At 41.5% G+C, this 13,974-nt stretch overlaps 1 protein-coding gene across 3 annotated transcripts in view; it reads right to left on the reverse strand.

The window, feature by feature from the left end:
• LOC124868498 (E3 ubiquitin-protein ligase RNF38-like) overlaps positions 1 to 13,703 on the reverse strand; it is a 28,026-nt gene extending 14,323 nt beyond the window's left edge. The window contains exons 1-2 of one of the 3 annotated variants that reach the window (XM_047365863.1): positions 13,567 to 13,703; positions 11,980 to 12,657 (exon numbers count right to left, since the gene is read on the reverse strand). In XM_047365863.1, the coding sequence (XP_047221819.1) occupies positions 11,980 to 12,565 (586 nt within the window). In that variant the 5' untranslated portion in view covers positions 12,566 to 12,657; positions 13,567 to 13,703. Of the gene's footprint in view, positions 1 to 11,979; positions 12,658 to 13,063; positions 13,252 to 13,472 lie in introns of those variants that run through there. The other 2 variants (XM_047365862.1, XM_047365864.1) reach the window with 2 other exon arrangements.
• Positions 13,704 to 13,974: the final 271 nt, after the last annotated feature.

Consider the following 13,974-nt stretch of genomic DNA (forward strand, 5'->3'; position numbering starts at 1 on the left):
AACGAGAAGAGGTGACCGGACCCTGAGGAAGATTGTGGAGAAGGGCCGATTCCAGACTTTGGGGGACCTGCGGAAGCAGTGGACTGAGCCTGGAGTAGAAACATCCAGAGCCACCGTGCACAGGCGTGTGCAGGAAATGGGCTACAGGTGCCGCATTCCCCAGGTCAAGCCACTGTTGAACCAGAAACAGCGGCAGAAGTGCCTGACCTGGGCTACAGAGAAGCAACACTGGACTGTTGCTCAGTGGTCCAAAGTACTTTTTTCCGATGAAAGCAAATTCTGCATGTCATTCGGAAATCAAGGTGCCAGAGTCTGGAGGAAGACTGGGGAGAAGGAAATGCCAAATGCCAGAAGTCCAGTGTCAAGTACCCACAGTCAGTGATGGTCTGGGGTGCCGTGTCAGCTGCTGTTGTTGGTCCACTGTGTTTTATCAAGGGCAGGGTCAATGCAGCTAGCTATCAGGAGATTTTGGAGCACTTCATGCTTCCATCTGCTGAAAAGCTTTATGGAGATGAAGATTTCATTTTTCAGCACGACCTGGCACCTGCTCACAGTGCCAAAACCACTGGTAAATGGTTTACTGACCATGGTATCACTGTGCTCAATTGGCCTGCCAACTCTCCTGACCTGAACCCCATAGAGAATCTGTAGGGATATTGTGAAGAGAACGTTGAGAGACTCAAGACCCAACACTCTGGATGAGCTAAAGGCCGCTATCGAAGCATCCTGGGCCTCCATAAGACCTCAGCAGTGCCACAGGCTGATTGCCTCCATGCCACGCCGCATTGAAGCAGTCATTTCTGCCAAAGGATTCCCGACCAAGTATTGAGTGCATAACTGTACATAATTATTTGAAGGTTGACGTTTATTGTATTAAAAACACTTTTCTTTTATTGGTCGGATGAAATATGCTAATTTTGTGAGATAGGAATTTTGGGTTTTCATGAGCTGTATGCCAAAATCATCCGTATTAAGACAATAAAAGACCTGAAATATTTCAGTTAGTGTGCAATGAATCTAAAATATATGAATGTTAAATTTTCATCATGACATTATGGAAAATAATGAACTTTATCACAATATGCTAATATTTTGAGAAGGACCTGTAGATTATTTTCAATCTGATCCTTAAAAATCACAGTTTCTAATCAGTAATAGCTTGATTTTATGAAATGATTATTTGTTTTGCTTTGTTTGGTCTGATTTAAGCCGCAGAAGTAAAAGGATCTAGAGAGTTTGTGTTCTATCTATCTATCTATCTGTCTGTCTATCTATCAGAAAGCAAACCCAGCCAACTGAAGATGTGACTTTTTTCACTTTTACCGACCCCTGGAACGGACCAGCAGTGTAAATGCACCCTTGTCCGATTAACTTGTGTATCTGCTGTACCCCTTTAATTCACAAAATTACACCTGAAATACTAAATGGGACTTTCAACACCATTTCTCATATAAAACGAACATAGTGCAAGACATCTGGGTCAAGTTTAAAACAAGTAAAATGATCTAGTTTAATGAATTTGCATTTTTTGAAAGTTTTTAACATGTGATCCAGCATGAAATTATGATTTTTATGTTTTAGCAACTCAAAAAGCATATTGATAAGTTAGTTGGACAAAGACTCAAGTTGTGATGTGTCGAACCAGAAATAGTCATTACAATCTAAATACAAATCAATGTAAAAAGTACTTTAATTTGTTTTACAAATTAGCCTGAAAATGATTTTATTTTTTTTTTCATACATGGATTTTATTTTTCCACACATATCCAGTCTTGGAAAATGATAATAATCAAACTCCATACTTTCAAGACTGCACAGGAACCCTGTTGCAAAACTACAAGTTTATGCCGGAGGGTATATCTTTTATAAAGTCGGTAAATCACTTGTTGAAAGGGGTGATGAAAGAGAAAACTATGAAAACAATACCCACTGTAGTCCAAAGTCATTAAACATTTTACAGTGACCTTATACAACTGTGCATAGATTTTTCTTCTTAGATTTATGTTTAAGTTTGGTACAAATTACAGACAGGAAATAGTTGTGTTCTTGAGAGCGATATGAACAAGTGATAAACATGAAAAATTAAAACTTTGTCTCAGTTTTCTAAATTCACCTTAACGACAGCTGCTTAAAACTGTCACTGACATCATTCTGCAACAGGGCATGTAGAGCGACTGTGGAGGAAGGAAAATGCTGATGACAGGAAGAGGGCAAAAAGAAGGTAGAGAAGAGGACATGGATGTAAAAGCACATTTAAAAAGTGTGAGAGCTCTGAGGAAACTTTGACAGGAAAGGGCATAGAGTGGAGGAACAAACATGAGGAAAACGACTGGAGGAAAAGGAGATGTGGAGGGTGAGGGAGCAGCCAGAGAGAGCAGAGTGGGGGTTGTGGCTTCTGCTCTTGACTGCTATCGATTTTCTGTAAGACTTGGAGTGCATCAGCTATTTCTATCCATTTCCTCCACCTCTCCCCTCCCTTTCTCATCCCTCCCCCTTGCACTGGCTAAGGTACCCTCCTCCTTCATACTCCTCCTTACACTTTCCATCCCTTCATTGCATCCCTCCCTGCCAGCGAGCCATTTCTCTATCTGCCTCCCATATATTCCAGCCGCTTTATCGCACAGCATCCACGTTTCCCGTCCTTGCCCTATCGCACCATCTCTGTCCATGATCCCCATCACCCCCTTTGAGGTAAACTACCTTTTCCCCTTCCGGACGACAAAAACACTGGAGAGAGCAGGTGGTTTGAAGGATAAGGAGAGAGATAAGTAAGAGGTGTGCTGTAAGAGCCAACAACCCAAGGGACAGAACACTGACTAAAGCAGAGCTTGCTAAAGAAAAACTGAACATATGTGATACACAAACCCACACATATATACACGCACTTCTCACATCACGCCGCCTTCTGAACACATGCCACTGCACACTTCACACTCCAGCAGAACGCTGTCACAGAACATGTTGGTTATGGTTGCCCAGATAACGTTGTTTTTTTTTATTTGTAATGGTACAAGTGTGTGCATATCCATTTAGAAGCAGACATAATTCTCTAAGTTTTACATTTTCCTGTCTATTTACATATCTGTCCTCATTATGTTCATTTCCTTCCTTCTCATGGCTGTCACATTAAAGCTGATCCTTCATCTTCAGTTCTTGCAGGTAAAATAAAAAACACCCAGCAAACCGGTTGTGTGCAGAAGTTTGTACACAACATATGGAATCGTTGAAGTGCACAGGAAGCAGCTTTAGGTTAAAGCACAACAAATTCATACATTTATCTGCCACACAGAAGCCCCTTCTGTGCACATAGACACAAAAGGTATTTATACATCAGAAATAAGTTAGCAGAGATGCACAGATCGGTTATGTGTTCACACTATTTTAAGAATATGAAGATAAAGAAAATGATCATAAAGTTGACATTTAAACCATCTTTAGCATCTTATATTGATGATTAGCGCAGTTAGCATGGCTAGCATTACTACAACACCAATCGTGTGCATTTTCTGAAGAACATAGATATTTATCTAAACTCTGAGATTTCCAAAAGGCTGCCAACACTTCCAAATCCAGCATGGCAGACAGGTTCGAAGCTCAAAAGGATAACATGGATCATATTTGCTGTGTTCCACGCAGCCTTCCGATTATCTGCTTTATTCTCACCCTTCTGCAGCCTGAATGAACCGCCCTCCTGTCTCAGTGTGTCGAAAAATAGCAGCCGATTTTTCTGAGCACTTCTAGTTAACAGAAGCTGATTTAATTCTCATCATTTTTTTAAATGTGCATCAATGCCATGCTACACACCAGTGGGATTTCCTTTCAGTAAATGGGGACATTACCCTGCAATTATCTAAAATTTGAGCGTGAACAGGCTTGATTTTATGACCAAGCAAAAAGAATCCCCATCTAAGATTTTAATTGAGAAAGCACCTCTAACAGTAACTCCAAAAACCCCTAGCCTCAACGCCGAAGCCCTGCTAACGTGCATGACAAGGCCCATCGAGTTTTACAGAGGAGACTCCATGATAGCATTTCCACCAAATATTTCTTTGAACTTAAGTGGTCATGCCTTTCTTGACATCTTTTCAAAGCTCTGCCATTATGACCATTTCAACAGCAAAGCCAAGCAATCTGCATGCATACGTTTCTGACAGTCCCCAACAGTGCCAGACAGTTAGGACATTTGTGATGCATAACACACACTTGGCTAAACACTCCTTCACACTGTATGATGATATTTCTCACTCTTCTTTCTACATTCACAGCCAGAAATCGTCCACCTCTGTCCCGAGATACACAGATGCTAATAGGCTGCAAGTGCTCCAAATTCACTTAAAACTATATTGTTAAAACATAATTTGAATTTGTGTTATACTCATTTTGTATCTTTATGGACTACAGTGCAATTTATGTGCTTAAGACTGAGTACGGAAGAAATCAGTTAATTATGCAGAACATTTTTATAAAAACAATTAATAGATTCTGTTACTTATTCTTAGGTTCTGCGAGCCAAGTTATTTCTTTATACATTCAACATAATACAATTTCAGTTTTTTTTTTTTTTTTATATTACATTTTTTTAGAGTACGGATTTCCTCTGAGTGTTTGAGCACTGCTTGGAAACCTGGATTTAATTTCATTTAAACAGGACAATTCAAGTCTTATCAGAGCATTTATTTTAAAATGGTCAACTTCAGGGTTTGCCGCACTTTTTTAACCACTTCCACAAAAGTACTTTGTGCAGCATGAGTTGTTGGAAACACGCCATATAAATACAAGTGACCTTTGACGAAAACATTCAGAGTAACAGATGCTGGAATGAAGCACAGAGTAATTAGAAAATGAATGGATAGATGTACAAGTGGCGCAGATGTACAAATTAATAATAGTACTTACTCCTAGTGATTAAGCGAAGGTTTCCTAGCATTCCTGCAGCATATTGTGCCATACGGACAGTATGTTCCGCTGTCCTTTTTTGGCCGTAATACATCCACACAAATATCCATATTTTTAACGATTGAAACATATTTTGCCATGTGTTCAAAATAATGACTGGAATAAACCATATGTACCTTGGCTGTATGTAGATGGATTATAATACATGAGTGGCTTGGAAGGGGAAAGGTATGTCATACTTAACGCTCTAACTTAACCTTCCAAAGCACCCTACTTAACGGGTTTGAGTAGTAAAGTGCCTTTCTTAAGTATTCATACCCCTTGAACTTTCTCACAGTATGTCAATTTATAACTAGAAACTGATGTGACAGACCAAAACAAATGAACAAATAATTCTGAGTTGGAGGGAAAATGATGCAAATAAAAATCTCTTTCCTTATAGGATTCCTATTATAGAAACTGTAAGATTAGTCTCCAGGAGGTCATAAAACCAAGAGAAGATTTTAAAGAACATCTTTAGACAACCCTGCGGTTCTGGTCATTCTGAACTAAGCCAATACAACAGATTAGCTCGCATGACAGAACCAGGCCTCATCTCATGAACAACTGGCCTGCTTAAATCAACAGAGACAGCCGGTCAACATGCAAACAGTCGGAGCAAACGACACATCCTGCCCATCCTTCTTCTTCCTTTGCGCAACAATCAGTCAGGGCTTGCTCTACAGGTTGAAAGCTGAGAGGTTGTTTGCAAGGCGGGCTTCCTCTCCGTTTTGCTTACAGTGGTGCCGATGATATGCGCCTCCCGCCAGCTCGAGTTTATGAGATTTGCTCACATGCTTCCTTTGCTAATACTCCCAGGCCTCCATATAATTAGCTCTCCCATTCCCTCCTCAACCTCTTTCTGCACCCAACCCTTCCTTTAAAACAAAAAAATTGATAAAAATGCCAGTTGCGCTTCCTTTCTACTCTAGTAAACCTGCCAGATCCCACACATGACTTCTTTTTAAACAAACGCTACTCTTTTCTGGAGCATTTTCACCCTCTTACTGGCCTTTCTCTTCTTTCATATTGACATTTCTTAAGGCTTTAACTGACCTAAGGCATTCTCTCCCTCTTTGAAATACTTTCTCCTGACCACAATAAAGCCAGTCTCTTAGATTTTTGGCCAAATTTAAGGTCACTGGTCAACTATTCCAAGAAATCTCTCCTCCCGACAGAAGTGACTTCTTTGTTGTTTATTTGAAGTGAAAAAGTATCACAAAACACCTGCTACTTGGTCAATCAGGGTGAAAGGGTTCTCTTCACCATGGAGGGGGTTGCCCTGATGCCAAGACAAAAGCAAAGTTTAAACAGAAAAACTCAAACAATGTCCATGTTTCCACTTCTGTAAGAGACAGAGGGATCGCTAGGGTAGGAGTAGAGAGGTAGAGATGTAGAGTGGCTGTAGTGTCTGCCTCTCTGCTGCTTTGGGCAATCCATTAAAACGATCCCTCCATTAGACAAATGTGAGGGAGGAGGCCAAAGAAAATGGATCAGAGGGGTACAGAAAGGGTTGAACGACCCAGAGGGGAGGGAGAGGGGAATGTGGCTAAAAGAGGAAAGGCTGTGACAGAGGTGGGACAGAATCGGGACAGGATATATGATGCTACAGACGATGTTTTTATCTGCTCAGGCCAATCTGGCACCGCTTTTGGACATTTTGTGAACACTTTAGTCTCAATAGACATTATGATTCAGAAACCAGGTGGGCACAGTCACGTGCACAGCAAACAAGATGGTCTGTCAAAGAAAACAGGAGCACTCAAGATGATAAACAAGAATGAAAAAAAATTAGGTGGAGAGGACAAAAAAGGGACCAAAAGAATTACTGCAGACTACAATGGGAAGAGAGGAGAGAGGGAGAGGGGCGGGGACTGAAGAGTTACAGGACAGCATTATCTTTCATGTCCAATGCAGGTGACTAGCATGGGAAGGATGGATTAAGTATCTCTCCTTTTCTTTCTCACTCAGCCAATAAGCAAGGCTCATTGTGGGAATGGAGAGAGGGTCTAATAAAGGGTGTTGTGCTGGGAATGGTCTGGACAGCCAGCTGCTTTACTCTGCTAGAAGAATATTCAACTCCTAATTACTCTGAAACATTTATTTGGCTAAATGAGTGATGTGAATATTACTCAACAATGATAAATTCCATATCTGTACAACCAATTTGAGAAGCTACAACTACTAAGTGAAAAATTGTATTATTAAGGTTTGTAATGTCCCCCTTTTTTAGAGACTTCAGAAAAATGTGTTGACAAATCAGTCAGGACCTTTATCTGCAGCTGATGCTTCTATGCAAGCTCTTACCCCCTCCTATGCAGAGATGTGAGACAAGGGTGCAGGGAGCTAGGACATGATGGGGAAACTAGGGTTTAGAAATACCCGGTTTTTTTTTTTTTTTTTACATTGTACAACACCTGCACAAACTGGCCAATTTTCAGGTTGAACGGTTCTGGCTGGTGACTGGATGTGAGGAGCTCAAAATAGTCAGTATATGAGGTGTTTAACTCAAAGGCAGCACAGAGATGTAAGAAGCTATTTAAAAAGGAAACTATATTTTCTACTACATCAACACATCTATGGTTCATCAGTCAGCAGGAGAGAGCAAGATCTTTAGATGACAGGACGGTTGAATGGAATACAGCAAAGTTGCTCTATTTTTATCAGTTTTTAAGTCCATTTTGGAAAATGGTAAATTTGGAAATGTTTGCAGTCTTTTGGAAATCGCAGAATTCTACTTTAACTAAGAAATATAAATGAAGACTGCCTATCTTATAATTATAGCTCATAATCGCCAAGATGCCAAAGACAGTTTAAAGAGTGAACTGAAACATTTTGCCTTCGATTTAAAATGTCAAAACACTGTTTTACAGTAGATTCTCTCTCACACATACAGGGGTTGGACAATGAAACTGAAACACCTGGTTTTAGACCACAATAATTTATTAGTTTGGTGTAGGGCCTCCTATTGCGGCCAATACAGCGTCAATTCGTCTTGGGAATGATATATACAAGTCCTGCACATTGGTCAGAGGGATTTTAAGCCATTCTTCTTGCAGGATAGTGGCCAGGTCACTACGTGATACTGGTGGAGGAAAACGTTTCCTGACTCGCTCCTCCAAAACACCCCAAAGTGGCTCAATAATATTTAGATCTGGTGACTGTGCAGGCCATGGGAGATGTTCAGCTTCACTTTCATGTTCATCAAACCAATCTTTCACCAGTCTTGCTGTGTGTATTGGTGCATTGTCATCCTGATACACGGCACCGCCTTCAGGACACAATGTTTGAACCATTGGATGCACATGGTCCTCAGGAATGGTTTGGTAGTCCTTGGCAGTGCGCCCATCTAGCACAAGTATTGGGCCAAAGGAATGCCATGATATGGCAGCCCAAACCATCACTGATTCACCCCCATGCTTCACTCTGGGCATCCAACAATCTGGGTGGTACGCTTCTTTGGGGCTTCTCCACACCGTAACTCTCCCGGATGTGGGGAAAACAGTAAAGGTGGACTCATCAGAGAACAATACATGTTTCACATTGTCCACAGCCCAAGATTTGCGCTCCTTGTACCACTGAAACCGACGTTTGGCATTGGCATGATTGACCAAAGGTTTGGCTATAGCAGCCCGGCCGTGTATATTGACCCTGTGGAGCTCCTGATGGACAGTTCTGGTGGAAACAGGAGAGTTGAGGTGCACATTTAATTCTGCCGTGATTTGGGCAGCCGTGGTTTTATGTTTTTTGGATACAATCCGGGTTAGCACCCGAACATCCCTTTCAGTCAGCTTCCTCTTGCGTCCACAGTTAATCCTGTTGGATGTGGTTCGTCCTTCTTGGTGGTATGCTGACATTACCCTGGATACCGTGGCTCTTGATGCATCACAAAGACTTGCTGTCTTGGTCACAGATGCACCAGCAAGACGTGCACCAACAATTTGTCCTCTTTTGAACTCTGGTATGTCACCCATAATGTTGTGTGCATTTCAATATTTTGAGCAAAACTGTGCTCTTACCCTGCTAATTGAACCTTCACACTCTGCTCTTACTGGTGCAATGTGCAATCAATGAAGACTGGCTACCAAGCTGGTCCAATTTAGCCATGAAACCTCCCACACTAAAATGACAGGTGTTTCAGTTTCATTGTCCAATCCCTGTATATTAAATGCTGTTCTTAGATTTATCTTTAACATGATGAACTGAAATATGCGTTGACTACTTTGTATTGGCAGGTCAAAGATTTCCAAAAAAAAACCAAGAAATTTGAAAATTGTCCCCAAAAACATCCAATCTGCAGCTCAACAATATACTGAGGGTAGCATATATAACTTAATATTGAAATGATTTCCCAAAATGGCTCTCCCCTTTTGATCTTAAATATCAAATTGGGATATTAACGGTGGCATGTTTTCATCAATAGGGATCACCAAGTAGAGTCAATGTTCTGCCATTGGCTGCCCAGAAGACTTGCAAAACCTCACTGGCGTGTGTTGTGGGGAAATATTTTTCAAAACAGGTTTACTCACCAAACTAGAAGTAAAGCTTGTCTGAAAATTGCCTGCAGGTAAGTTTCTGATTCATAGCAAGCGAGACCTTAACTGCACGAACTTCCTCTAACAAACTTCTCCACTGACCTAGGTATACATCAAAAAGAAGAAATACGTTTCTGCATGACAGTGATAAGATAAAAGAAGCATCGCTGAGAAATAGATGTTAAATTAAAAGTATCACTAAAGACATTTTTGATGCTAACCTGATGTCTTTGCTTTGCCTCATAGATACGTGATGCTGCATGCCGCTGTAAGGATTAGAGTGGCATGCAAAGCAAAGTATATGAAGCAAAACAAGCATGCCAAACACACAGGGGAATAGAAAAGTAGCATGTCCCTGTCATCTGTGACAATGCGAGCACAAATGTAATTTTCTCCTCTTCGTACTCCAAAACAGAAATCAACCGTTACACCGTTTCGCCATAACGCCAAACTCAAGTGACTCTAATTTAAGACAATATGTCTTGCCCAGGACAGCCCTAATGACATGTTTTATAAGATATTTACAATAGCAAGAAAGGAGAGATTATCTCCTCTGCTGATCATAGAGATTTTAACAAAGAACAGGAGAGGAAATGACACAGGTAATGAGGTTTAAATGCTGCAGACGTGTCAGATTAAGTCACATCTGCAGTGCGACCCTACCTGCAGGTTCTGCTTCTTAGATCTGATATACTAACTCAACATCCTAGCAATACCTCTTTCCTTCAATTGAATTTGGTTTTTGATGGGAGTACAGTATATTTATTCTATTCATTGATACAAGCAATCCAACATTTCATAACTAAGCTACAATGACAGTGAAAATTATAGGCTACAAACTTTAATGATGCAGACTAGTGTGGCAAACTAGACTGTATTTTTTAATAATCGTCTTTCAGTCTCTCCCATGTCGCTAAAGAAATGCAGACAATTCCCACCCAATCTGTAACCATTACACTACTCTGAAAATCTGCAGGGTTTGGGGGCCTGGTGGTTTAAATGGGTTCAGCTGTATAATTCTAACTCTGTAGGTAATTCCAGTCTCAATTACATGCTGTAAGGTTCTTTGAACACATCATAGATCGGCACTTTCTGTTTAAAGGCCCCTTTGTTTTTGTATTTTTTTATAATGAACAACAAAGTCAGATTTTTATACCATTTTTAATAAGAAATTTGGATAGGCAGTATCCAAATTATCCAAAGTATGTTGTTTTGAAGGAAAATATGACTGAGGTAGGCAAAACCTATAATCAATGAGTAGTTGGTCTTTTTCAAGATGACAAATACAGAATAATACTTTTCATTTAGCTGTTGAATTTTTACCGTTAGTGAATCTAATCATGTCCCAGCTTTATCTTTGTAACCACCAAGTTAACAGCCATAGCATTTCAGAATCAGAATCAGAAAAGCTTTATTGCCAAGTACATTTTTGGACATACAAGGAATTTGTTTTGGCGTAGTCGGTGCAATACAGTACAAATTAAACAGTATGAACATATCTACTATATAATATAAATATATGTGCACAGTTTTAAGTGAGTGAGAGTAAATTTAGATTTAGGTCCTCAAAATATTCTTCCTCACAACTTCTTGGGTGCGCTTTTTTTGTGTGTGAGACAAAAAGAAATCATAAACCACAGCTTCAGAGAAGGTGAAACTCTAGCCGAGGTGTTTCCATGTTATACGGTTCACTACACTTCAATTGCTGTGTGTGAGTGACCACGCATGTGCACCCAGAAACAACCCTGCACTCAAAGTTCAGTCTTGTTACGGAAAACGTCAAATCATAAGTTACCCTGGTAGATAAAAAGGGAAAAAATATAACTCCAAGCGAACACAGAGCCACCGGTCAGAAACCATTTGTGTTTTCTCTCATTTGTTGTAAACTTAAGGGATGAAGAACACCAAATAAATCATAGCTAGTGCTATATTTTTGAATACATACTTTCAATAAAGTTATGAAAAATGAATATTCATGTGTTTTGTTGTTAGAAACCACACCAATGAAGAGCCCAAAGTCTAATTTTACTCCACATAAAACAAACAGCCCCATGCACATGTTGGACAAACTTTAGCCTGTGCACACGGAGTCTTGTTACCTAGCTACAGCAATATTTGCAGAATTGACTAAATGTGGAGGTGCCACACCGCCTTAAGAAACAAAGTGAGGTTTACAGTCTATTCTCAGCTGTTCTGTAGGTTTGATGCTGCCCAAGTTCACACACCAACAAAAGACCGCTGCTTTTCATTAAACTACTGAATAAGTGTTGACTCTTTACCACCCAAGCAAGCACATGTAAAACTCCGTCTATTTAGAGCACATCAAACGTCTTCACACATACACAAACAGTAATGTCATGCCAACCCTAAAGGGCAGTGCCACCTCACTGTTTCGATTTGCTTCTAAAAACGGTCCCTATCCAATAAAAACAACATCCATCCCATGTTTTAAGAGACAAAAGTCCATGGGACTCCTCTCTTACCAATAATGTCAAGCAGAGACATTTACCTGCCATCGGGATGTGGTGCATCCCGGAGGGGAGCCTGTGTATGCCGGGAGAGGCGTTGCTTCCCGGAGCTCTCTGCTGGTTCTCTGGGTGATTGCTGTAAGCTCCGAGTGGTGCGCAGCCGGCACCCTGCTGCTGTTGGTGGTGTTGTTGCTGCTGCTGCTGGTGGAGATGGTCATGGTGGCTGGACACCGTAACGCCGGTGGTGTTACTCCCAACACCGTACTGCTGGTAGTATCCAGACCGAGAACGCGATCGAGTCCGTGGGGGTTCCATAGTCATTTGGTGAGGGTGAGAGAGATGGAGGAGGAAAGAGGAGGAGGGGGCGGTGGTTGGGGACTGCGGCGGAGAGCCGTTGGTCGATCCGGGCTGTATAAAGCTCCTAGCACCGCTGTGACTGAAACCGAAGCCCCCAAGCCCCACTCTGCCCCCCTCAGCGGCCCCGTACTCTGTACGCTCCGCCGACTCCGCCGCCCCCGCCTCTTCGAATAAATCAGCCCCTTTAGGGACAGGCTCCGGGGTGGAGGGCAGCCGGGGGCAAACTCTGGGCTCCTGGGTCGTTGGCTGTCCAGCGGCTGCGATTGGCATTTCCTTTCGGGGGATTTCCTCTACTTCTTTTTATTTATTTATTTTTCTTAGCCTTTTCTGTCGTTTTCTCCCACCGTAGCAGCTTTAAGAGGCTGTTGGAGGAAAAAACACAAAGTTTTTGAATGAAAGAAGTTCAAATGTAGCAGTTTAAAAAGAAAGCTTGCCAGCAGGTTGTATTTTAAGAAAGTAGTCTCGTGTTTGCCAGTTTGTACACTAAAACCAACAAAAAGCCATCAGAAGTGGTTCAACAACACCCCCTCAACTAAACTCAAAATACAGAGAATATCTTACAATTTACATTTAACATAAACGTGTGTCGATAGAGGACATTTAAAAACACCCACTTTGAATCAACATCCATTTCATCGCTCTCTCAACGTTTACTTGAGCAGAGTTCAACTTACGGGGAGGCTAACGCTGGTGGAGATGCTAGTGTTGGTGCGCAGATAAACCCGACATTACCATTTTCTAACCGGCTAAACAACAGGGTTACTGTACCGTTTCAGCTCACCATCTTCGTATGTAGTCCCGAACTGAGTTTACGTTAACTTTACCCACTTTACCACCATTTAAACCTGTTTAGCCAGTCTGGATAACGTCGCTCGCTAGCTTGGCAAGCCTCGCCAACACCAACCCCTCCTCCAGCAGCGGCCAACACAAGAGAACAAAAAATCCCGTAGCTAACCACCCACGCCACAAATCCCATTAAAATGCCCGGTAACTGGTAGCAAAACGTTGAAATAATGAACGACAAAAAAATGTTTGAGGTGGTTGCTTTGCGTTACATTGAGCCACCGGGTGGTGGTGTGTCCCCCTGCCGTGAAGACGCGAAGAGCTGAGAGAAAGATTGAAGAGGAAAAAAGTGGTGAATCTAGAATTAGAAAGAAATAAGCAAGGCTAAAATTACCACGGTCTAAAAAGATGACCCCGCAGCTGAGAACACCGCTGAAACCAGGCCTATTTCCCCGTCTGGAGTAGGTAATTTGTTAGAAAAGTCGTACCTTCAAGGCGCTCTCCTCCGCCGTGCTCCTAACTGTCGATATTGTTGTGAGCCCTGTGAATGTGAGCGTATGAGCCCAGTGTGAAATGTGACAGACCGTCAACGCTCAAGTCGGATTGCACGAGGCTCGACCAATCGATGACAGACAAACGATCACGTTTGAAGTCTCTTTTAGCACTCGCCTATTTCCCAAATTTGCCGCACTTACAGAAAACGAATGCAAGTCTTAGGTGTCTTGCTTACACGTCTTTTCATTATTCTTACTTTCCAGTAGCTCACTTTTTTTGTTAACTGGCGAGTCTGAATTCGGTAATTGATTTATTTCCCCTTTTAAATCAGAAGCTATGGATAGCAAAGAGGCTGTCTAAAAGGGGCTTTAAATTATGTATTTACAAATGCTTAGCCTACT

The sequence above is a fragment of the Girardinichthys multiradiatus genome, chromosome 5 (assembly GCF_021462225.1).
Source record: "Girardinichthys multiradiatus isolate DD_20200921_A chromosome 5, DD_fGirMul_XY1, whole genome shotgun sequence".
NCBI classification, from domain to species: Eukaryota; Metazoa; Chordata; class Actinopteri; order Cyprinodontiformes; family Goodeidae; genus Girardinichthys; species Girardinichthys multiradiatus.